Below are 24,730 nucleotides of genomic sequence, written 5' to 3'. Positions count from 1 at the left end.
AGCCTTTGCTTCGGAAGGAGAAGATACTTAGAGTGTGCTTCAGAATCTGTTTGTCCAGTGGCTGTGACACACAGTTATCTTTGAAATTGATGGTTGGCAGTGAGAATGAATAGTTGGTAATTTTCAGGTTCCCCCCTAAACCTTATTTTGTTTTAATCTGGCCATTTTGGTCTAAGCATCATTTGAACAATCCCCCTCTGAAGAAACGGGATTGTTTGTGAGGGAACATAGCTCAGAAAGTGTTAAACTAAAGCAGACTCCAAGATCTTCATCTGACATTAAAGAAGCAAATGTCATTTCTACTTTATAATAATACTGATTTTATTGTTACATTCAGATATTTCATTTGTCAGCTTATTCCATGCAGCTTCTGTGCCTTGGACATGGATGTGTGCTCCTTACTAGGCTCTGACAGATACACAACATGTCCCAGCTGAACAGCTCTGTGGGGGCAGAGCTGGAATTGGAGCTGGTTCCTGTCTGTCCTTCCTGGCCACCTGCTGTTGTCCCTTGGCACTGCTGGCAGCCTGGGGACAGATCCTCTTCCTGCACAGCAGCCTCAACTCACTTCATGCTCTGGGTTGTGAGCACATCACTGAGAGTTAATGTTTGTTCTGCTCTCTTGCAGAGAATGGATCTTGGTGTGTCTGAGAGGAACAGGATTGTGCCAAGAATGAAGCTGTCCCACCCTTACAACAAGCTGTGGAGCATGGGCCATGATGATATGGCTATTCCCACCAAATATTCCCAAAGCTCACCCGAAAGACCCTTGGCTGCCCTGGGCACCATGCCCCCCATCACCAGGAGACCCCAGAACAGAGACAGTGGTCTGGCTCCTGCAGAAAAGGATGAATCCAGTCCCACCATTCAAGGGAGCATCACCATTCCTAGGCCACAGGGAAGAAAGACTCCAGAACTGGGGATTGTGCCACCCCCACCAGCACCCAGGGCTTCCAAGCACCAGGCTCCAGCGGGGTCAGCGGAAATCCTCACCCCTCAGGGGCGCAGCCACTTGGTTTCAGATCTTATCCCAGAGCCTTTTGGGGCTGGGAATGTGTCCTTAGACTTGCAGCAGTCTGTCAATCCCTCCTCTCGCCCATCCCAGCTGCTGTGCAGTGCTGCCAGCACTGCTGAGATGCTGCAGCCCGTGCGGGTGAAGACAGAAAGTGCAGGCAACGAGAGCGAGCTCCTGCTGAGCCTGCTGGACCCGCTGAGAACCCAGGGCTGGCCAGGCTCAGCCCAGCCAGGCTCAGCTCTGCCAAGCTCAGCCCAGCCAGGCTCGGCTCTGCCAGGCTCAGCCCAGCCAGGCTCAGCCCTGCCAGGCTCGGCCCCCACACCCACCTTTGGTGCCCTGCCAAGTGACTTTGTGCCTCCTCCAGCTGCCCCCTTTGCCCAGCCCCTTGGCTATGCTGCCCCAGCTCCTGCACCCTTTCTGCAGCCCTCCCCAAATCCGTTCACGCAGACACTGCCAGGAGCCCTCCCCGTGTCCCTGGTCAGGCCCCCGAGGGGCTCCTTCACCCCCTCCTTAGGTCACGCTTACAGCTCCAGCTTCATAAGCCCCACTGCCAGCTTCTACCCACCACAGAGACCTCAGCCCCACATGGCCACACTGTCCATGCCAAACCTGTTCAGCCAGGCTCCAGCTGTGCCAGCAGCTGGCTCCTTGCTCCTGCAGCGCCACAGCCCTTCTCCCACCAGCTCCCTGCAGCCGTGTCTGGGTGCTCTCTCCAAACCCCGAACGTTACAGGTGGGCCAGCCCAGCACAAAGGTAGATCCCAAACAAGCCCTGACTCTTCTGGCCAGTGAACCCCCTCTGGTCCCTGCCAGGCCAGCCAAGGGCTTGGAGTCGGTGTTACTGTCCTCAAAATCTGAGGAGACAAAAGATCCATTTGAAGATCTGTTAAAAAAGACCAAGCAGGACGTGTCACCCACACCAGGTAAGGTGGAGCAGCTCAGAAAGCGATGGGAAACCTTTGAGTGATGCCCCCCATGGCCTCGGTGTCCTTGTGGAAGTGACAGAGGGATTTTTTGGTTTTTTTGAGCCAGCATAAAACCAAGCATTTCTTTTAAGGAAGGCTGAGCCAGGAGCGCTGCAGGACCATCGCTGAGCTGCAACTCAACACGAGAGCTTTTTGCCCACAGGTCAGAGTCCCCCGTGTCCCAGTCCCTGGCCCTGCTCCCTCACTCCCTGCCACTCAACCCTGGCATTCCTGCACTGACCAAAGCGTGAGGGGAGGGGGGTTGGGTTGGGATTTCCACACACAGCTTTTCAGGCAGCACTGCTGATGCACAGGTTCCTCCCTCCCTGTATTTTCAGTCCTTGGCACACCTGAGCGTGACACAGCTCATTGCTGGGGTTCCTTCCTGCCCCTGGGAATGGACATCAGTTTGTCTGGCATTACACATCGATCCAACATTTTGTTTCCATGTGCAAAGCGCAGCAAACCAGCCCACAAGTCACTGAACTGATCCATGGGCTCTGTGCTCACTGAACCCCAGCCACTCCCAGAGCTGTCAGAGGGACTCTGGTGGCACCTTTGACTCCCCCTCCCACCCCCAACACCGACAGCCAGGGCAGAGTTGTCACAGGCCGGGAAACCACAGCACAGAGCAGCTGCTCAGGGATTGGTCCTGCATCTCTGTTGGGAAACTGGAAACACCAGCAATTGTTTTCATTTTTTTGACTTTGTTTTTGTTAAATACATCAGAAAATAGAGGCCATAAAAAGTATCCTAGTTCTTATATATGTGTATCTTAATATTATCTATCAATATTATAAATTGCAGTATATGAATGGAATGTAACAATATCTTACTTGATGATTACAAACAGAAAAAACGTGGGGTATCAAGGTTCCCAGCTCCTGAGTGCAGGTGAGGCCGGTGTGCTGAGGGGCTGAGGGCAGGGCACGGCCAGGAGGGGGGTCTGGGCTCTGTGGCCTCGCTGGAGCCTCGGGCTGGCCCCGCCTGGCCCGCGAGCGCAGGGGACGCTCAGCTGGGTGTTCTGAGCCCCCTCTCTGTGTTCTCCAGACATTTCACACGAGCCTCAGCATCCCCCAGGAAAGCTGCTGGCTCTGATCATTTCTGTTTCACTTCAGTGGTGCTTTTTTGGTTTGTTTTGTATCTGGGCACACTCTGGTGTCAAACCTGTCACTCTCGCAGAGGGAATCACATCACCATTGAGCCTTTGCTAAAGGAAATCATCTTGGACACATGGGAAAATTCTTGTAAAGCTTTATCTGATTTCCAATGTATCTATTTTATTCATGTTATCTTGGAAGTTTTCTTACTCTGGGGAATGGGAATGGCTGTCTCTGCGTTCGAGTCTGGGCAGTACAAAAGAAAAATAATATCTGAAATGCTGCCGGTTTGGGAAGACCACAGCATTCAGGAATATTCTATTTCTGTACAGTGCTGTTCCTCTGACAGGCCATTCACTTGGATTTGTACTTTCTTTTTGTGTTGAAAGACAGATGGGTTTAGTATTGAATAGTAAAATATTTAAAGTCTAAGATACCAGTTCCATTTTATTCTATACAGTTCAGAAGAAGAATGTTATATACAATTGAGTCTGGCATTTCAGAGCTCCCTTGCTCTGAGCTGGATGATAAAACTTTCTGGATTGTGGTGGATGGGAATGGGCACTGGACAATCCTCCCTGTGCCAAGCAGGGCTCCACAGGCCCTGTTTAAGCTCAGTGATGTCACCCAGTGATCAGACACTGAGGAGCCCATCACTGATGCTCTGAACTCAGGAAATTCTGTCCCCCTGCAGTTCCCTTCCTCCTCTGGTTACTTTGCCATATTATGGATCATTGGCTAAGTCAGCTTTGGGGCACTGAAGAGTATTAACACCCATTTATTCACCCTCACTTTATTCAGCACCTGAGATCCAGGAGGACACAGAGTTTGACTTTCCTCACTTCTGGAGCAGGGTTTGCAAGCAGGAGACTTTTTTAGGGGTTTCTTGTAACATAGGAATGGAACTATCCCTAGGACAGCATTTAGGGATTTTTTCATCTTATTTAAACTCAGGAATGTCTAACATGATTCATTCCTCTTCGTGCCAGGTGTAAACTGTTTGCTTGTCTGAACCTTCTCGTGGTTTGGCACTAGGAGGAGTGTGGATGTTTTTATTAATCCAGTATAAAAAGTGCTGCTCCTCTTACTCCTCAGTGACTTTATACTTGACTTGGTCCAGGTTCCTGTACTCACCCTGTGTTTGGGACTGCTTTGCTTATTTACAGCTGCTTCCTGCCATAAGAAATGTTTATTTTAAAAACAAACCAAAAAAAAACCTCTTCAAAGTTTGTGGTGCAGCTGCTGCTGCACAGGAGGTGAAACCAGTTCTGTGTCTTGCTCACTCTGGGCAGAGGCTTCCAGTTCACTGCACATGGAAGGGCAGTCCCTGGACCCCGAGTCCCTTTTCCCCACGTTGCAGTCTCTTTACTGCCCATAAAGTCAGGGATTGATGGTAAAATGCACCTCAGTGGGGTGAGCAGAGAGCAGAGGTTTCCCCAGCTCCCTCCCTTGGTGTTCAGCAACTCTGTCCTGCTGCTGGGCAAAGCTCTGCACCCTGGCCTGTGACAATCATCACAAAACGAATCCTTTACCTGTGAAGAGCCATCGAGGGCTGCAGCTGTGGAGGGGGTGTGGCCCAGACCATGATCAGCCACCCAGACAGCAAGGTGTTCTTCAGGGAAAAACAGCCACAAGTCAACAGCCAGGTCTGTTTTTAACCAAATTTTATTGTAAATTTCTTTTGAAGAACATTCTAATTATTTACAAATTATAAAATTTACAATTAAAAAAGAAATCAACATCATGATCATTAACTACACGTCCAGTTTTGTGAAAAAATATATTCAAAAATTAAATATCAAAAGAAAGTGAAGTTCATTATTGAAAAAAAAAACCTTCCATAAATTATTTTGCAGAAATGCTCAAGACACTGACAGGGTATTTTAACACCTTTGCTAATACTGGCTTTGGGTGCTTGGAGTGCAGCCCTGAGGAGCTGCCAGGGCATGGCCGGACCCGCCGGGGCTCCAGGGCTCTGAACCCTGCAGGGATTGCAGGAGCTCAGGGAGCTCTGGGAACAGGGCCTGGAGCTCTGCACCCTCAGCTGCAGCAACAGGGGCTCTGCTGCATCCTGCTGCTGCCTCCTTTCTGTCCAGCACCAGCAGCAAACGTGCAGTGGAGCAGAACAGCAGCAGCAGGGGCTGCCCTGGGGTGCTGGGGGGGTGGCAGAGCCCCCAGAGCCCCCGGGAGCCACAGCAGCCTTTGCCTGGCAGCACAGGGGCCCCAGGGGCTGTGCCCACCCCAGCCCCTGCCTGGAGCCCCCCCTGCCCTTCCCTCAGCCCAGGGAGGAGTTCGTGTCTGTGCCCAGCAGCCCCTGCCCTGTCCTGGCACAGCTCTGCTGCCCTGGAGCCTCCTGTGCACACAGCCCCAGGAAAACCCCACCCAGCTGCTCCCAAAGCCCCACTGCCACCAGGGCACTGGGCAGTGCCACTGGCTTTGTTCCCAAAATGTGCTGGACCTCCCCAAAGAGCAGCTGGGAAATGCCCAGAGCAAAGCAGTGGCAGGAACAGCAGAGTCACTGCTGAGAAACAGAGGGAGCAGCCCCAGGCTCCCACCTGCAGCCAGGGCCCCTCTGTCACTGCCAGCTCCAGACACAGCTGGGATCCTCTGAACCTTCCACTCTGCTCCACTACCACAGACAAAATGGTCTTACAGACAAAATATTGTCTCCCACTCCTTTGGTTTTTTCTGGTTTTTTAAAATTTTCATTCTTCTGTCAGCAGCTGCCTGTTGCAGAGACCTGTTCTTACACAGATCCACATGTTCTTGAACAGACACATGTGAGCAGTAGTTCTGTGCCCCTCCCTCTGCTTGGAATTACAGAAACATTTACAGCTACAGTAGAAGCAGACCAGAATAAACAACATTTTCTTGTGGCAATGAGCTACAGTGGGCAGGTTCCCACCCTGATTTTTAATGGTATTTTGGAGATTAAAAAGCAGACACTGCTCTAAAACATTCTTCATTGATAGTTGCAGTGATTATCCTGAAACACTAATTACTTTAGACCTTACCTGGCCTGCTGTGCTGCGTTTCCTTCCACAGCCTCTGCCACATTATGCTAAAGAAGAATCAGCACATTCAACAGCTAAAACAGTAAAACAGAAGTGAAGCCACAAAATCAAACTCCTTTTTAGTGCAGTGGAAAGCAGTTGCTGTGTCACTTACACCAACCCTGGTGTGGCTTAAAGGATTGGTTAACTAAATTCCACTCTTCTGTACCAACAAGCCCAAACATGTCAGTCCAGAGAGGTCACTTCTAGAACTTTCCTTCTCCCCTCCTCACCCCAGCAAGCACTGCCTGACGCTCAGCCCCTGGCTCTCACAAGGGTCAGTTCCATGGTCAGCTCCAAGCCCCTGCTTGAGGAGTGGCAGGGCCAGATCAAATATGGAAACCTCCTCCTTTCCCAAAGGTTAAACTGTAACTGGCACCTCAGGATCAGAAAGGCACTTCAGATGTTCCTGTGGTTTGGTTTAGTCTCAGGGAAAGCTCCAGCAGCCGTGTCCAGCACAGCCCAGTGGGACTTGCTGCCGTGCCAGCTCTGGCCCAGCAGGAAGGGCAGCAGCAGCAGCTCTAGGAATGATTTCCCACCCTCACTTACCTGGCTTAGCCCTGCAGAGGAGCCACAGGCACGTGTCTTTTTGAAAATACCGCATTATTCACATTATTTCTGAGTGCAGTGGTTTCATTGCCCTTCACTGGACCTGCCTCAGGGTGGTTTTTCTGTTGCCTGCAGGGGCTCAGCCAGCCCTGGCTGTGACAGCCCCGTCCTCTGTCCCGTCCGTTCTGCGTCCCCCCTGTGCCACAGCCACTGCTCGCTGCCCTCTCCCCCGGCCCTCAGCGGGAGCGGCAGTGCCCGAGGCCGTGCAGCAGCTCCGGCTCGGGGCTGTGCGGAGCTGTCCCCCCCAGCCCAGCTGGCCCCGGGCAGCTCCGGTGACCCCGGGCTCAGATCAGCCGCTCGGTCGGGGGCATCTTGATCACGTTCCACATTTCCACTCGCGCCCCGTCCTTCTCCTGCCGGCTCGGGCTGTAGGTTCCCTGAGTCGCTCTCCTCCTCTTCATGGCAATGGCCGTGGCTACAACGAGCGCGAGGAGCAGGGCAGCCCCCGCAGCCCCGACTGCTCCCACCACGGAGGAGTGGCTGAGGTGCGCCCACACTCGCTGCTGCGGTAGAACAGGGAGTTACTCAGAGCTTCACCTGCATTTCACAGCCCTCAGCCCCCAGTGCCTCCCTGAGCCACACTGTGCCACCAGCGCTGCAGGGCAGGAGCTGCCCCTGCCCCTGGCCCAGAGCCCAGGCAATGCCCAGGACCCGGTGACCTTTTCCTGCTCCCCTCTCCCTTTCCCAGCCAAAGTCAGCAGCTGGCAGCCCCGGAATCCTGCAGGGCACCCACGGGAATGTCCAACAGCACCACGGCATTCAACACGGATTATACAAGGATTTGGATCATTCCCGACAATTCCCTGTAACACAGGGCTGGCACAGGGAGGTCACAGCTGCTGTTGCTGTTGAAGACTGGAAACCTCACACACCTGAGCTGAGAGAGTTTGAATGGTTTTCAGCTGTTGGCAAAACCAGAGCAGAATGTACAAACCAGCCACAGCCTTCCCCAGCTCGGAGCTGAGCCTGCACAGGTGCCTCAAGTCACCCTGCCTTGGAAAGCAGAACTTTCTAACGTGCCTCTCCTGCCTGGGAGGGGGCCAGAGCCCCTGGAGCTCCTGGGAGATGAGCACTGGCCAGGCCAGGGCAGGAGGGAGGGCAGAGGCTCCCTTGGAGCCCCTGGTGTGCAGCAGGGCCGGGCCCAGCTCTGCTGCCCCGGGTCACGTCCGCGTCTTCTGACCAGGCCTTGGGGGAACTGGGACGGGCTGGATCTGCTGCTGCCACTGCTGGAAGGGCCCAAGGTCCAGGCAGAGCCTGCAGGGGCAGGTCTGGGCACAGCAGGGCCTAGATCAGGCGCTCCTCAGGCGGCACCTTTAGGACACTGTCCATCTCCAGCCGAGCTCCTGCCACCTCCTGCTGGCTCGGGCTGTAGGTCCCCTCGGACTGGCGCCGCTTCCTGGCCGTGAGCACCATGAATATGAGCCCAATGCTGAGGAGCAGCACTGAGCCACAGGCTACAGGGACAGCTACTTCAATTAGTGGGGAGGGGAAGAGAGCACCTGCAGTCCCTTTCTGTAAAAGAAATTAATGGAGAAACAATGAAACTCCAGTGGTGACAATAACTGCAATAACTGACCAAAATGGTCAGATTAGAGGGGAGAAAGGTTTTTAGAAAAGCAAAAGAAAACACTTTTTCACAGCAAGACTGCCCCTTAAGATGTAAATGCCAGTTTACTCAGCATCTACAGTGGGAGTCTTTAAAGGTGCCTTCTTGTCAATACCAGACTAAAATACATAGATGGCACTGGCAAAGTTAGGACCAATGTTGAAAAAAGATCACCAAACCCAAAAAAAACCCCCCCCAAACTTTAAAGTTGATGCAGAGTAATGTGAATTTTCAATAACGCCCAAAAAATTCCCCAAGCAGGAGAATGATACTAAAAAGAAGTTCAATGATGCCTGTAATGGCAAAGCAGAGAATGGATTAAGCTGTTAAGCTGTGAAACAAGTGCAGAACTTGCAGCAGGATGGGGAAGATGTTGAAGAGGTCAGGACATGAATGGGAGATGGAGATGATTAAAAGCCCAAATACTGAGGAGAGAAATGAGAATTCCCTAGATTCTGATGGAATCAAGGATGACATGGAAGACAACAACATAACTAAAACAACTGTGAAAGTTTTGTCATGAAACAAAGCTTTAAAATTACAGTAAGCTTAAAAATATTTCTTACTGCCAACAATGGTATCGGCCACCTTACAGCTATAACAAAATAATTCAAGCTGGATTATTTACAGCTTTTGGATGCCATTCAGTCTGTGCTCATGTCACAGAGCAAAGAAGGAACATTCCCAGGGGATGTGGAAGCCCTTTGCAAATGCCTGAAGTCCAGGAGGATTCCCTGAGCCTGTCAAAGCCGAGCACATGCAGGGTTAGTTCCAGACCATGCGGGTTAGTTCTGCACCACGAGGGCCCAGCCCTGGAGCTGCAGCAGAGGGAGGAGAGAGCAAAGGGAGCTCAGCTGAGCTCCAGCTGGCCCTGGTGGCACTGAGCACCCTCTCCAGCCCCTCCCTGCCCCACCAGGGGCCTGGCTGCACAAGAGGGAAAGAAAAGACTGAAGAAAAGCAAGGGGGGTGATGAAAATGAACACAAGGAATCCACAAGAAGTGTCCTGGGACAGAGGAGACAAAGATGCCTGAAGGAGTCTGTGCATGCAAACTGGAAATGTCAGGGTGACCTTGGCACGTGCATTAGAGCCCTGGGCAACAGCAACAGCAGCAAACCCCGCCTGGCACGCAGCCCTTCCCATGCAGCACGGGTTAGTACAGTCCCAGGTTACCCACCAAGCTGCCTGTCCATGCAACAGCTCCGCAGGGAAAGCAGGGTATGGATCCCATCTCCCCCAGGAAGGACCCCAGGCCCACCCCAAACACTTTGCTTAAGCACAAGGGGACAGCAGCAGCTCAGGGACAGGACTCAGCTGTTTCCCACTCTTGGCCTGACTTTATCCAACTTCCCTTCTCCAAACATCCATTTCTACTCAGATGAGCTTTGGAGAGGGAAGGTGCTTAGCAACTCTTATCCCAGATAAAACACCAAATGAAATTCCACTCTCCTGAGTCAACTGCAGGAGTTGGATTACTGTCCAAAGAGTTGTGAAATCTATGGAAATGTGCAGAGACAGCCCCAAAAGCCCTATGGCAGCACCTGCAGATACTGAGGAGCATTTACTGCAGTTGTTTATATGCTGGAGACCAATAAGCAGCAGCACTGCAGAGGGAAAAAAACCGTTCAGGATCCCCCAAGAATGCTTTAGGCAGGACAGGAGCGGGAAGGGCCCCAGCAGAGCCCCCTGGTGAGAGCAGAGGGCCGGGCAGAGCCCGAGGGCGGTGCTTACGTTGATGTCGCAGCGCTCGCCGGTGTAGCTGGCGCTGCACACGCACTCGTACCGGTTCTCAGAGTCCTGGCACGTGCCCCCGTTCTGGCACGGGTTCGGGTCACACTCGTTTATGTTGATTTGACAGCTGGAAAGGAAGAGTGTATTAGAATTGTCATATATATTCTTGTGCCACAGAACACAAGATCACCCAGTCTAAAAACACCTCTTTTGTTTGAGAAGTGCCCATTGCAGCTTCTCCAGAGTCAAACAACATGAAATTCTCCCCTGTTCACACCAACCCTCCTGTTGTGGTTTCTATGGGACTGAGGCCAGCACAGGTCTCCAGCTGTGCTTGAAAAAACTTGGAAGCAGCTCTCACTGCAAAAGCTGGTGTTGGCAGCTGAAGCCTCCCTGTGCTCCAAGCACCAGCTCGTGCTCCCATTAGGAGCAGCTGTGTGACTGGCACAAGGACATGGAGGAGGGGAAGCAGTGGCCCTGCTCTGCCCACTGAGGATCCCAAAGCAGCACTTACTTCCTTCCAGTGAAGCCAGGCCTGCAGGAGCAGTTGGCTCCCCAGCTCTCCGTGATGCACCTGCCGCCGTTCAGGCAGGTGAAGTTCTTGCCGCACTGCTGAGGGGGGAACGGCCACCTGGGGACAGCAAGGCACAGCCTTTAGGGCACTCAGGTTTTGGGGAAGGGCAGAGTGTTCTGGGGCTCAGAGGGAACGGGGCTGGCACGAGTCATAAACACAGTCATTAGTGTTTCTGGGAAGGAGTTTGACACCAGTGAAAAGGGGAACAGTCTCAGAAATCAGCCATAACATCAGAGCACTCCTTGGATCCTGCCTGGGGAACAGACAGCTCTACAGTACTCAGACTTTTCTCAGGCAGGCCTGTTCTTGCTAATGAAAATGTAGACAGGGACAGGACAGTGCTGTAACAGTACAGCCAGGCCCAGGAAGGACAATGCCAGGACCAGGTAACTGCACCAGAATGCAGCAGGAACAACAGGAAAAATCATCCTGGCAAGATCAGATAACTGAAACACAGCCATGTCAGTATTTAACTCCATGTTCCATTCAAACTGGCACAGGATGTTTTCTTTTAAATCAGCATATGAATATGGCAGAGGGGAATCAAGTCACAGAGAAGACAAACTTCTTGGGGAGTGCTAGAGGGAAATGACAACAGGCCAGAGCACATGGCCTTCAGAGAGCTCTGAAATGTAGCACAGGGATAACCCACATCTAAAGGAAGGATCCTTATCCTGTACGAGGCTCAGCCCCTGTCAGTGAGGGTTTGGACCTGGACAGCACCTTCCAGGTCACAGCAGAATTTTGGTTCTTTACCCACGAGATGCTTGCAATGAAAAACGTTCCCCAAGTGTCCCAAAGTAAAGTGCAGTGTATGTGGAGGCTCCCCTGCCCCTGTACCGAAGCACCCTGGCACTTACTCGCAGCGAGGCCCCGAGTACTGAGGGGGGCACTTGCAGGAGTAGCCGTACACGCCATCGACGCAGGTGGCTCCGTTCAGGCACTGGTGCCGCACGCAGTCGTCCACGTTGATGTCGCACCTCTTGCCGATGAAGCCCCGGAAGCACTCGCACTGGAAATCGGCCACGGCATCCACGCAGCGGCCGTGCACGCAGGGGCTGGGCTGGCAGTCATCGATGTTGGCCTCGCAGCGCTGCCCGGCCCAGCCCGCGCTGCAGCCGCAGCGGAAGGAGTCGAACAGGTCCTCGCAGGTGCCGCCGTTGCGGCAGGGGCTGGAGGCGCACACGTCGGCCCCGGAGCAGCCCAGCCGGGCACTGCCAGGGCCGGCCCGCTGGAACTGCTCGGGCTGCGGGTACGGCCGGTGTGCTGCCAAGGGCAGGAAGATGCCCCCGATCTGCACCTGGCCCAGGCAGCCGGTGAAATCCTGGGCCAGAACGACCACAGCGTTGTTCTTGAGGAAGTCCAGGCTGCCAGCGCTGCCCTGCAGGGTCACGTTGGCTCCGTCCAAGCGCAGCAGCCAGCGGGAGGAGAGCGCGGCCGGCTCCTCCATGGACACGGCCACGCTGTGCCACGCCCCATCTGTGACAGGCTGCGGGCTCACGAAGCTCACACCCTCCACGCTGTTCCCACTCCTGATCTCAACAAGCAGGGAGGAATTCTTAATGGCTACCTGGAGGGAATCCACATCTTCCACAGCCTGAAGCAAAACAGCATCTTCATCTCTGGTTCTGAAGTCCACGTGGAGGCTGCTCAGAGTTCTGGTCACTGATGAGTTGGTGGTAAATTCCATGGTAGCAGAACTATTAAATGTTGCATTAGCCAGACCTATAAATAAAGGGGGAGAGCATGAGGGATTTCAAAGACAGTTGGTGCCCTGTTGGAGCCAGACCAATGGCACACCCCTGGCAGGTTCTCTCCCTAAGAACCCCTAAGCTTAGTGTGAGCAGGATTACAGGCAAGCTGCTGGCAGCCTTAAAGCTCTTCCTGTTTACAACTGCACCTCCTGTAATAATATCCAGCTCTTAGGCAGCAATGCTTACTCCTCAGCTGTGCTCTGTCACACCTGGGGCAAGCCCAGAGAGCTTGTGCTGCCTGCAGCAGTGTGTACCTGGGCACCACTCTGTGTCCTTCTTGCAGCATGTGTTGGCATTGTTTGCAGCAGCACAAACTGGAGATGCTGATTATGCACAGGGAACAGGGGGATTTTACCAAGACACAAGCAGGAGAACAGAACTTACACACATATCCTGCCATAACATCCACGCAGGTGGTGGCTTCAGGACATGGGGCACTTTCACACCAGACTTTCTCTTCACAAAATTTCCCAGTGAAATTTGCTGGACAGCTGCAATGGAAATCATTCCAAGTGACAATGCATCTGCCACCATTCTGACATGGCTCAGACTGAAAAACAAAACAGGGGAATTTAGGGGCAGAGTAATTCGTCTCAAGGTCTAAAAGAGTTTGGTAGAACTGATGATGAAGATGAGCACAAGCAGCATTTGAATCAAGAGAGGAGGGAAATGGAACAGTGACTCAAGAGCAGTGAGGGAAGCACATGGGTTTCTGTACAAGAAATTCCTGAGCCCCTGCTGCCCCCTGTGCACAGCACTGACCAACAGGAACTCCAGCAAAGAACAAGGCACAAAAGCACAGGTGAGGAACAGGTGAAACTGTGATGCTCCCAGCTCACAAAGTTCTGTCACCAGAAGGACACCCATGACACCACAGGTGGGACAATGCTTCAGAGCACCATAAACAAGAAGGGCAAGACCAGGGTATGGCCTCTCCATCACCAGGTGTGGCACAGAGGAGAGCCAGGCTCTGACCCAAGGGCACATGGACACAGCTCCTTCAACTTCTGTTGTTGGAGGGGCAGATTCCTGGGGAAGAGGTTGTTGCGCAATTGGAACAGGATGAAGGGAGAGGCTGGCAAGGTTACAGATTAGGGAGGGAAGTCTGGAATCTATGTGGGCTCAGCAAAGTGGAGATGGGCAGCACAAAAGCTGCAGCCCAAGTTCTAAAACCACAAAAACTACAGGGGAGCTTGAGAAAACTCTGTTTAAATCATACATAGCATATGGAGTGAGGGGGAGCACAGAGAACCAGGTGTTCTTCAGTACATCAAAAAAACTTCTCCTCTTTCTGGTATCAGCAACAGTCAGACTTTTGTGTAATAACAGAACTACAACAAACCCCTGCACACACACAAACAAGACACAGCACATACCTTGCAGGTGTCATCAGAGATGCAGCCATTCACAAGATTTCCAGTTTGAGTCCTATTGAGCTCCCCTGGCAAACTGTCATTCTCCACTTGGAAAAACTCTATCTGCTGGCTGTTGAGTTGGATGTCCTGCAAACAGCCCTTGAAATGGCCCCCCCAGAGCTCAGCACTGCTGGGGTCTGGGTGTCCCCCAATGAACACCTCAGAGCCAGCTCCCAGGGCCTGTGCTGGCAGCTGCCCCAGCTCCACAAATGTGTCTGACTGCAGAGCACCAACAGAGCCTCCCTGGAAAGACAGGGCTACCAAATGTCTTCTCCCATCAGCCACATTGCCTGGCAAGGTCAGGGTGTCCGCAGGGGAGGTCTCTATGCTCAGCTGGCCATCCCTCAGGTACAGGCTGAGGCAGGGCCCTGTCCCATTGCAGGCCTGCACCAACAAACCCTCGCGCTTCCGGCTCCGCAGGAAAAAGGAGAGGTTGAAGTCTGCACCAAGGCTGTCAGAAAGGGTGAAAGAGGCAAAGCTGGTGGAATTCTCTAGGCCAAATGTTGCTGCTGGGTGCTCTGGAAGAGAAAAAAACCAGACTTGGGTCAGAGATAAAGGGAATGCAGCTGGCACAGGGATGCAGCTCCTTAGGGATGGGGAATGTTTCTTCTCAGGGTGTGCCAGGGTAACAATGCTCCTCCCCACAGGTCTGTGACACTAAGAAATAAGTGAATGTGTCTTTGCTTCCCTGGAGGGCACAAATTCAAGTGTCCAAGTAGCATGAGAGTGAAATACAGGTCTAGCAGAGCCCTTGCCAGTCCAGCAGATTTACTCAAGGACTTTTGAGAAACAGAGTTGCTTTTAAAATTTGCAAATTTGGTAACAGCAGTACATGCCATATTTAGGGCTTGGAAGAGTTGAAAAAGACCCCAATACTAATACAAGCCTTGCAGGAGCAAAAAATGCAAAAAGATGTTATTTCAACTCAAAATTGACAAACAGCTTCCTTTAGCTCTCTATAGTTTATCTATAAAGTAACACATTCCTATTTATCCTCAACTCAGAAGCTCAAGATCAACTTTTCACAGTAAAACAACTTCCCTGCTCCCCTGCATTCACACAGATCTGTTACAAAGGTGAAGGCAGAGCCTCTGGCTCTACCAGGAACAACCTGCACCACAAAACTGACAGTCATTCCTGCAGGAGCAAACGACAGGAAAGGGATCAATGAGGATTTTATTCACGAGGCTTTTGCTTTGTTTTTCCCCCTGGTCAAACAGAAGCTCCTGTTTCCTGAGCTAACATCCAAGTATCTGTTGCACTTACCATAGGAGCAAGCTGGGCCTCCATAGGGCCTGGGACAGTCACACCTGAAGGAGGCCCAGAGGTCCACGCAGATCCCTCCGTGGAGGCAGGGCTGGGACTGGCACCACTCCGTGCGCTCACAGCCCGGCCTGGCCGGGGACAAACCCGCCAGGGGCAGAGCCGCCGGCAGCACGGCCTCAGCATCCACCTGCAGGTCCTCCAGGCAGCCCACAAAGCCCTGCTGGCTCCGAGTGTTGTTGGCCATTGCATCATCAGCACCTCCAATGTACAGATGCAGGAAGGCTTGTGGCATCAAAGCAGAGCTTGGTGGGACAGGAGAGCTCTGCAGGCAGAGCCCGGCCTCACAAGAGCCATGCCAGAGCTTCAGCTGCACCGAGCTGTGCACAACAACTTCCACTTTGTGCCACTGGCCATCGTCCACCCTCAGCCCCTGCAGGAGCAGTGGGTACCCAACACCCTCCCTCTTCAGCTCTGCGTGCAGGACGCCATCCAGGAGCTCCAGGAACAGGTACTCAGCTCCATGGCCGCGGTAAAAAAGGACAGCGCTGGGCAAAGTGGTTCGGAAGCGCAGGGACACGCTGGCTCCTCCTGCACCCCCCCTGCTCTCACTGTTCTTGGGCAGCTCAATGAAGAGAAGCCCTCTGGAAGCAAAGGAGAACGTTGTTGGTGTCGAGCATGTGGCATCATAGAAACCAGGCTGGCACTGGCACAGGTGGCCGTGGCTCTCAGCTTGGTAGGTCGGGATGCACAAGGCCTCGTTTTGGCAGTCGTGCTCCTGGCACCCAGTGAGCTGGACAGAGCAGTTCTTCCCTCCCCAGGTGATGCCATCCTGGCCAGGGGCACAGTGGCAGGAATAGTCAGCAATGCCATCCTCACAGACAGCTCCGTTCTTGCAGGGTCCCTCCTCACACTCATTGATGTCAACAGCACATTCCACACCTGCAGGAGAGATTGAGAGATGGGATCTCACCTGGGGCTGGGACTCCCTCCCAGAGCCTGCCAGGCACAGCCCTCCCCAGCTCTCCCCAGGGAGCAGCTGCCAGCAAGGAGCCCCACACTCACTCAGAGCATCCTGCTGATGATGCAAGAGTGAGAAGACCAAACCTCTGTGTCCTTTTGGTGCTATTTACAGAGCTTTGGCCTGTCAGCCCAAATCCCCCACCAACTGCTGTCCTGTCCCAAGCTCAAACCACACAGGCACTCAATGTGCAGAAGGCATGGAAGGACCAAAACAGCACAGAAAAGGAATTCATGCATTTTTCTTAGATTTGGTATGTTGAAAGGCCAGGGAGGTCTGTAGGTCTGACTGGAGCATGGCCCAGGCACCAGTGCTGCAGACAGCAGTAAAATGGAAAGTTATTGGAAAGCCTCAGTTAAAAAAATTCAAATTCCAAGACAACCCCCCAGTTGTAAAACTCACAAAACCTAATTCACTACCAAACAACAAACACAACATGCTCCACAGGCACTCTGCCATGCTGGCACTAAGCTGATTTCAGTTCTGCCCAGTACTGCAGAAAAGAACTGGGTGAGGTCCTGCAGTGCAGTTCTGTCTCCTGGCAGCACACGGATCCCAGTGGGGCTCAAGTAAATTACCAAATCTGGCTAATGAAAATCTGCTGTCATTTTCCTGAGCATCCCCAGACTGACAGAAGAGCCCTGAACCAGTTCACTTTATCTAGCCTATAACATTGGTTTTCACTAATCTTCAGAGACAGTCCCACAGATAAACCAAGCATGGATTATCCCAATCTAATAGCATTACACCCGATCCAGCCAGCAAGCACAACGAGGGCAGCAGGAAGAAAAGGAAGGAATTCACACACAAAGGAGGGGAATCAAAACACAAAGGACATTTGTAAAGAAAAGCCACTAGACAGAATGTGCATGTCAAAGAGATTAGAGAGCTGCCTGGGGCAGAGAGATGAGGAGAGATGGGGCATTAGAAGCACTGGAGCTGGACTTGATGTGTGATTAAAAATAAAAACTTAGCACAGATACAGGTTCTTGAATATTTGCACTGATGGTTTGTCCCCTGAGCTCTGCAGAGAGATGAGCACAAGCTTCCAGCTCCAAACTGTCCAGTTGTGCCCGTGTAGGGACAGAGCTCTGGGAGGCACTGAAGGCTCTAACTCTGCACTTTCCAGATGTGCCAGAGCTGTTCTGTAAGCAGCAGTATCTTCACCACCTCAGCACAGCCCTTTTCCTGCTGGGCTTGCTCAGCAAGGGAGCAGCAGGGACAGAATTAAGATTGCAGCTGTGGAGGAAATGTGTTGGAATAGATAGAGTATAAGGGACATGCCTGGAGAATCCCAGTTTGGGAGAAGACAAGAAGACTTCAGTCACAGCTGGGAAAAGGAGTAGAGCAGTACAACTGAGAGGGTTTTCTTGGAGGGCTCTCCAAGTCTGCAGTCAGATTTAAGGGGGAAGGCTGTTGAATAAAGACAGGTTTGGTATAATCCCTGAGATGCTGCTGTTTCAGATCAGAGTTGCTGATATTTACCAAGGCAATGAGAGGAAGATAACATTGGTTTGGATAACAAAAGGAGAGATGCCGTGAATTTTTGCATTTCTGAGAAGGCAGGCAGGAGAGGCCCATTTTCCCATTCCACATTCCCAGCCTGAGCAGGTCTCAGCTCTCTGTGGCTCAGCAGCAGCAGCACCAGGCTGGGCTGCTCCTGCCTGCAGACCCCCAGTGCCTCAGGTGGGACAGGAGTCCCCAGGGTGGGTGCACAGCCCCAGGCTGGTGGCTGGTTAAACATCAGGCTTTCCCATGGGATGCAGCTGGTTTGGTTTCTTAGATTATTTGTTTGGAATGGGTGAAAAAGAGATTGCACAAGAGTTCTAAAAATCTGGCTAATGACAATTTCTTTCCTGGAACACTTACTAGGCAGCTATCTAGAGCTACATCACTACAGTTTCCAAAATTACATATCATTTCCTGGATATCCATTATGCCAATCTTCTCCAAGACATGGACAGTTGTGTCTTTGCTGACCCACTGGGAAATAGATATTAAGAAGTTGTTCAACACTAATTGGTTTTTATAAGAGCAGCATAGGCATCCCTTTTCAGGTTTATTAAAAAAAAATAAATTGGGAAACACGACTCTGTTCAATATAAACAAGTAACAAAACTAAGTTATTCTCCTTGTAAACAAGTAGTAGTCTCTGTTCCCTCTAAATTTCATAGCTGGAATGTTTACTTTTATTTGAGCCATCAATAGTAAAAGCAACCAATCTGATTCATTACACCATTAGGAGACTTTCAAACGTTTAATGAGTTCCTTATCTAGTTAAAGACTAACAAAGCAAAGCAGTGGAACTTGTTATCTGAAAATCAGACAAGTGGTATCTAAACGGCTGCTATGTGGAGTCAAGGATTTCCAGCATTCCCTTCATTCAGCCCTGTCTGAGGTAACAGTCCCAGGCCAACAACCACAGTGGCTGGGTCAGAAACACTCACAAGTGGCTGAGCTTTCACAGCCTGCAGCATATTCAGATATTCAAACACAAATCCTTGGAGTGCCACTGCTGTGGTGGGAACAGTCCTGGTTTGTAGATGCACGTGTGATCAATGCACAGAGCCCAGCACTGCCTGAATGGAGGGAATGATTCACTGGCTGCCAGTAGTAATAAAGATTCATTGTATACAGTGTAAGAATCATATCCTTCAACAGATACATAAAATGTTAAAAGAATAAGCACAAATGAAGTGAAATATTCTAATTTAGCTGTCAGATATCAAAAACCCTTGAAGGACAAGGTCTGTTCCTTGAAGCACGGCAGTTGAGCAGGGCTGCCCGGCCAGCACAGCCTTGCCCTCTCTGTAAGGCAGCTGAATTCCTGACGACCTTTCCCTGCTGCATCCTAATTAGGGATTGTATTATCATTATCAAAAGGAAAAAGGAGGGGAGGGAGAGGGGGTAGGCAGAGAATTAGCCGCACCGAACGGCCCCCGACACAATTCTATTTGCACAATTACTGCCATTTCCATGGCAACCCCGCTCTCGGCGCTCCCGCCGCGCTGCTGCTGCTGGGGCGAGGAGCGGAGCTGGGCACGGCACCGGCACCAGGGCTGGTCCTGACTCACAGCCACAGAGCTGCTGCTCCGTAAGGCAGCTTTCAGTCAGTAAAGGAAAAATGAGCGCTGCAAACAATCAGTGAAAAGCAAAAGGAACGTTTCCCAGAAGCAGCCGAGAGGCCCCTGAGTGTCCCCAGAGCTGACCCGGGCAGCGGCCCCGACACCGCCCCAAGGCACAACCACAGCAGTGACTGCGGGGCTGCCAGCCAGACCCCTGCCACAAGGAAATTCCTCACCCCAAGTTTCCAAAACAAAACTTCAGGTCTGTTCAAAATAAAAACATTCTTCCCTTGTAACCAGTTGAGGTTCCTCCTCATGCCTCCAGCCACCACTCGTGCAGCCAGCCCCCTGCCCTGGCAGGCACGCACACCGCCAGGACACACTGCCACCCTCATTACCTGCTAGCAGAACAATTCCCTGCAGGATCACGCCAACCAGCACAGATTTCATGGCCGACTCCTTGTGGACATTGGTGACAGTAAAGGGAAAAAAATGGGGGTGAAGGGAGGGAGGGATGACAAAGAAGGCCGGGCTGACAGGGCAGGGTGCAGATGCTGCTGCTGCCGGTCCCACGAGAAGGGATTGCAGCGAAAGAGCCGCGGGAGCAGAGCCCTGCCCTGAGCCAGGTCTAATCCAGGCTGGCTCTGACCCTCCCAGCTGGCCCCTGGCCGTGCTGACACCAGGAATGTGCTCCCTGCATGCTCCTGCTCCGTGCCTCCTGCAGTGCCCGCTGCCCACAGCTCAGCCCAGCAGGGCACAGCCAACGCACAACCTCCTGCCCCTGCTGCGCTCCAGGTGAATCTGCCAAATTCCATTAACAAGGCCAAAATGTTCTTTTTATAGGCTAAGCAAAAAAGCTGCATTTCCACCATTGTGCAATATCCAAACCATAGGAACAAGGGCAGTTCCAAATGCAGAGTAAACCTGGGCCCTGCTGCACATCCAGTGCTGAGGGGATCGGGGCCCATCAGGCAGTTTTCCTCCTCCTCCCTGTGCCCTCACAGGGACCTGTGGGCACAGACATCTCCACTCTGCTGAATTCACTGAGCAAAGTCTCAGGTTTTAATGACCATGATCTGTTTCTCTGAAGTCAAACTGGATGGAAGGAAAGTCCCTGCATTATGCTGAATGTATGGGTTCAGACATGGCAGTGCACAATCAAAACTCTCTTTTCTCATTAGCCACCTTATTAAATTAGCTGTTGTAGTCTCCTTTTTCCTGTATGTTTCTGGGGTTTGTTTTTGTTTTGTTTTTTAATACAGTTACTTTCATAATATAAAATTTCTGGAGGCAGAGTTGTATTTTTGTGTTGTAAGGACCCAGAGAAGTTACTTGTTTCTGTGAAGAAATGTTATGTGGGAGCTTTCCCCAAACTTGGAGTCTCTGTATCAATGTCAGGTCCAAGCAAACAAAACCTCCCACATGTCAGTGTATGGAATCTCCATTAGCAGTATCACTAAGATATTAAAAAAAAGCATTCCAGCAACTCCCCTAGCTATTTCACTTTTGTAATTTTACACAATCCAAACATGCCAGTCACTTGTACAGGCACTGGAAGTGGGAAGGATATGGTGAGTGGTTTTTTGGAGTCAAAACTTCTCACATAGCCACAGACCTGTGCACACACAGACTTATTCCAGCACAGATTTGGAACATTATCTCTGTTAGCTACTCTGACCCTTCTGTTACTGTTCAGGAGAAAACAAACAGGCAGTTGTGCAGTTCAGCCACTCCTGCAACAATAAAGTGTAACAACTGTGAAGACTGCAGAACATTCACTGTCTTCAAAAAGATGCCTATTTTGGTTTATGCACTCACACATTTATCTCCACATCCACACACAGAGTCTACCTGGACACTACTGCTGGAAATCCATCACACCCCAATGCACCCAGCACAGATTCTGCTCTCACCTGGCACCAGGCACAAGCAGGCTCTGGACTGCAGCACTCGGAGCCTTCTGATCAGATGACAGAGAAGTCAAAAGGTCTGATTAACATGGAGCTGGGATCCAGCAGGGAGAAGAAACGTGGAGCAAAAGGGAAGGGGGGGAGCCTCACCAGTGCTGCCCAGCTCCCTTCAGCTATATTTACCAAAAGGGATTTGGTTGAAGGTGGAACAGGCCTCTAATCTCTTTACTATCTTAACCTTTTAGCTGCCCTTGCTCTAGAGGCTCTGTCTCTAAAACAAATCTGACTTAAGAAATACCTGCACAAAAAAATTAAATCTATCCAAAGGTGGTTAGAAGAAGAAGCATCTCCCACTTATTTCCTGACCCATGACCTACAAATTCAGGCCCATTTGATCTGGGCTGGTGCCCTCACAGGATAACCATTTATAGCTGCTGCACAGAAGGTTTCTACTTCTTTAAGGAGACAAAGACATTATGGCTGAACAAAGTGAGATGGTCAATAAGCTCTCCAATTATACTGGGACACATTCACACCACATCACCTTCTGATTCCTCATGAAAGTGGAAGTGTTCTCAGCCGTGTGCAGCAAAGCTCAGAGTGTTCCCCTGATCACAGGGTGCCCGAGGCCCGGGCTGGATGTGTGTGCTGGCAGCGCTGTGCTCAGCCCCTCTCATCGGGGCTGCCCAGGGCCACAGCCCTGCTGCAGGACACAGCCTCCTCTGGCTCAGCACAGCTTCAGCTCCAGTCACAGCACTCAGGCCATGTAAAACTTTATAAACAATCAATAATCCAAACTTCAGTGATAACATTTTTGCAGGTTAAAAATCAGTGTCCATGTCAAATGGAGGTACCTGCCTTTTTCTTATCCTGGCCTCACCTACTGCCTAATAAATACCTGGTGGACTGAAACCATTTCTGAAAAATAATTAAATGAAGAATTCCTGGATTTCTTTTCCCCCTAAAAGACAGACTTTTCTTAATATGCTTTGTCTCTTGACCACAGTTGACATAATTTCCAAAAGCATGCAAGACTCCCTCTCATTTGCACTCACTTAGTACCCATGCAATCTTTTGATTCTTACTTCTTGTATCCTCTCAGGGTACCTATCTCCTCTGCTAAAGCACAAAGCATGTGCTGAACAGACTCTTCAGGACCTGTTATGTTGTTCTCTAAGGAATGAGGCACCACTTTCACAACAAGCACATTTCAGAGAGAAGGTTCATCTAGCTGCACAACACTGAGACAGCACTGAGGCAGTTAATTTGCAAAGAAAGAATTTCTCCTGACTTGCATTGTTATCTCAACACTCCCCAAATTCCTCAGACTGAAGAAGCAAACACACAGAAGGAACCCCTGCCGCCCCAAGAAAGCGTTCTTCATCAGAGTAGCAAGTTCACTTTAATCACTGGAGGCAGCTTAAACCCAAGTTCATGGCAGATCTAAGCTGCCACAGAAATGTGTTTTGAAGAGAAACATTATGGGAAGCTTCACAAAGTTGTTCTGTGATCCTAATATGAAGTAATAAGCTGTTTACCCAGCATGACTGTACTGGGATTAATTGACAAAGGAGGGGAGATTAATTGCTATTATTTCCATGTCAGCTTCACTCCTCCACACGCACTCACTGCTCTCAGACTGCTCCCAGCCCTTCGCTGTGCTCATGTGTCACAACTACCTCAGCTGAGACAAAGTCCTTTACCAAAAGTAATATCCAGAAGAGCAACCTGCTTCTAATCCCCTTCAAGTACTAATGAACCCAAATTTGATGCAACAGGATGAACTCCAGCACTCCTTTGCCCATCAGCCCGTGTTTCTGTCAGCTTTTCTGCCCATGAGCACGCTAAGAATTGGAAAGGATTAAACAGATCTGCAGCTTGGCAAAGCACAATGAAATTCTGAGCTCTGTGAGGGTGCTGGGGCACTGCAGGAAGAAAAGAGAACAGGGCACAGATGTGAGTGGGAATTCTGACAAGAAGGATAAACTTTAAACCATCTCTTTGGACAAGATCTCAGTTCAGAGAACAGCATTGTAACTGCCCGAGAAAACAGCGATAACGAGCTTAGATAAAAGCTGATTTTCAAAGGCCTTATCTACAAAAGTAAATTTTTCTTGATCTGGCCTAAATTAGCAAATGAGATAGGCCAGAAAACCCCACAAATAATTCAGCCCAGTTACAGAAGGTGTTAACTAGAAGCTGATTGCACATACAGGGAATGAAAGTAACAGGTCTTCCCAGGAAAGAGCTGGGCAGAACTAAACCAACACAGCTCAACCACTGCAACCACAGAAGGAAAACAGAAAATTTTCCCATGCCATACAGGCCTGAGAGAGTCTCTGGAATGTTGTTACCTGCTGTTGCAAGTTAAGGGACAGGGTTTTCTTCTGGCTTCAAGTGTTTCTTTTTCCCACGAGATGGCAGCCTGGTAACACTGGAGAAGTTACCCTCATCTCAAATCCAGAAATGCAGGATCGTGCTGGGAGTAGCTATAAACTACTCTGGTGTTAAATTACCCAGCACATGTGCAATTTAAAGATGAAGACTGAGAAGGAATATTTTAAAGAAAGATGAGATTTAGTACCAGTTAGCAGAGGACCTTCCCACAGGGCTGACATTCACCATCTCCCAGGCTCTCCAGCAAACTGAACCCGTAGGGTCAGGCAGGGCATTTGGGGAAGAATCCAGGCTCCTCATTCCTTGTAAACAGAGAAGCTTCCTTTGCTCATGTCACAAAGACCTTTTGACCTCCTAACATAGCAGATCACTGCTTTCAGCCAAAAATGGCTGGCTCTTATCATCCCAGGGTGTTAGTGAATGGAGATGTTTTACAGATGCCTACGTGCTGGTGAGCCAGTGTGTTACAGCCAGTACAATCTGTGACAACTAGAACGTTAAACATCCCTTCTTTTATTTAAAGGCTGGTTTTCTCTATAGTTACTACATGTATAGAAAGTTCTCCCAGTTTCACTCCAGGATACAGATGCCCTGGATACTCTGATCTTAGACTCTATGCAGTTGATCTTATGTCTCCACATCTAGTTCCTGGACTATCACCTTACCTGCCCACACTCACACAGCTTTCCTGTGGCATTTGAGCCCTGAACTGCTGACATCCAGCTGCACACTCCCAGTCCAGCTCAGTCATGCCCTCTCATCCTGGAATCCTGCAGCCAGGCAGCAGTGCAGCAGCTCAGCATTGGCAAACAGAAGGATGTGATTGCAGCCACCCCTTCCCAGGTTACCTGAATAACCAGGCAGGCAGTGACACAGGAATGCATTGACCAGGTCCTGGCAGAGCCCCCCGTTCTGGCAGGGCTGCGACTCGCACTCGTCGATGTTGGTGAAGCAGGTCTCCCCTGCAAAGAGAAAACACAAACACACCTCTGAGGTGCACCTGTGCAACAGTGAAACAAAAATGACAACTGCACTCCTAAGTTTTGCACTTCTTTTCATGCATCTGAAAATGCAAAAGAATTCCTTGAAGTCTAGCACGTCTCTGCAGGCACTGGCCCACAAACACCAGCACAGAACAATGGGGGAAATGAAGTATGAAATGATTTTTCAGTGTCAAACACCAGCAAGATCAGAACTTCTGAACCATTCACATTGGTGCAACAGTGGGCCAAACACTCATATTTCTCTCATAAA

General features: G+C 50.8%; 2 protein-coding genes across 8 annotated transcripts in view; one reads left to right on the top strand and one right to left on the bottom strand.

Annotated features, from left to right (window-relative positions):
- DENND1A (DENN domain containing 1A) overlaps positions 1-3,511 on the top strand; it is a 150,095-nt gene extending 146,584 nt beyond the window's left edge. For both annotated transcript variants that reach the window (XM_033077211.2, XM_033077212.2), the window contains one exon: positions 629-3,511. In XM_033077211.2, coding sequence (XP_032933102.1) covers positions 629-1,981 — 1,353 coding nt within the window. In that variant the 3' untranslated portion in view covers positions 1,982-3,511. The remainder of the gene's footprint in view (positions 1-628) is intronic.
- Positions 3,512-5,401: 1,890 nt separating this feature from the next.
- CRB2 (crumbs cell polarity complex component 2) overlaps positions 5,402-24,730 on the bottom strand; it is a 55,880-nt gene continuing 36,551 nt past the window's right edge. For 4 of the 6 annotated variants that reach the window (XM_033077345.1, XM_033077344.1, XM_033077342.1 and 1 more), the window contains 7 exons: positions 24,325-24,438; positions 15,087-16,025; positions 13,782-14,338; positions 12,790-12,955; positions 11,512-12,376; positions 10,592-10,708; positions 9,229-10,204 (listed from right to left, as the gene is read on the bottom strand). In XM_033077345.1, the coding sequence (XP_032933236.1) occupies positions 9,721-10,204; positions 10,592-10,708; positions 11,512-12,376; positions 12,790-12,955; positions 13,782-14,338; positions 15,087-16,025; positions 24,325-24,438 (3,242 nt within the window). In that variant the 3' untranslated portion in view covers positions 9,229-9,720. Of the gene's footprint in view, positions 8,254-9,228; positions 10,205-10,591; positions 10,709-11,511; positions 12,377-12,789; positions 12,956-13,781; positions 14,339-15,086; positions 16,026-24,324; positions 24,439-24,730 lie in introns of those variants that run through there. The other 2 variants (XM_033077341.1, XM_033077340.2) reach the window with 2 other exon arrangements.

The sequence above is a fragment of the Catharus ustulatus genome, chromosome 21, assembly GCF_009819885.2.
Source record: "Catharus ustulatus isolate bCatUst1 chromosome 21, bCatUst1.pri.v2, whole genome shotgun sequence".
Taxonomy (NCBI): domain Eukaryota; kingdom Metazoa; phylum Chordata; class Aves; order Passeriformes; family Turdidae; genus Catharus; species Catharus ustulatus.
The sequence above is the reverse complement of the archived record's forward strand: the minus strand, read 5'-3'. Positions and strand labels throughout refer to the sequence as shown.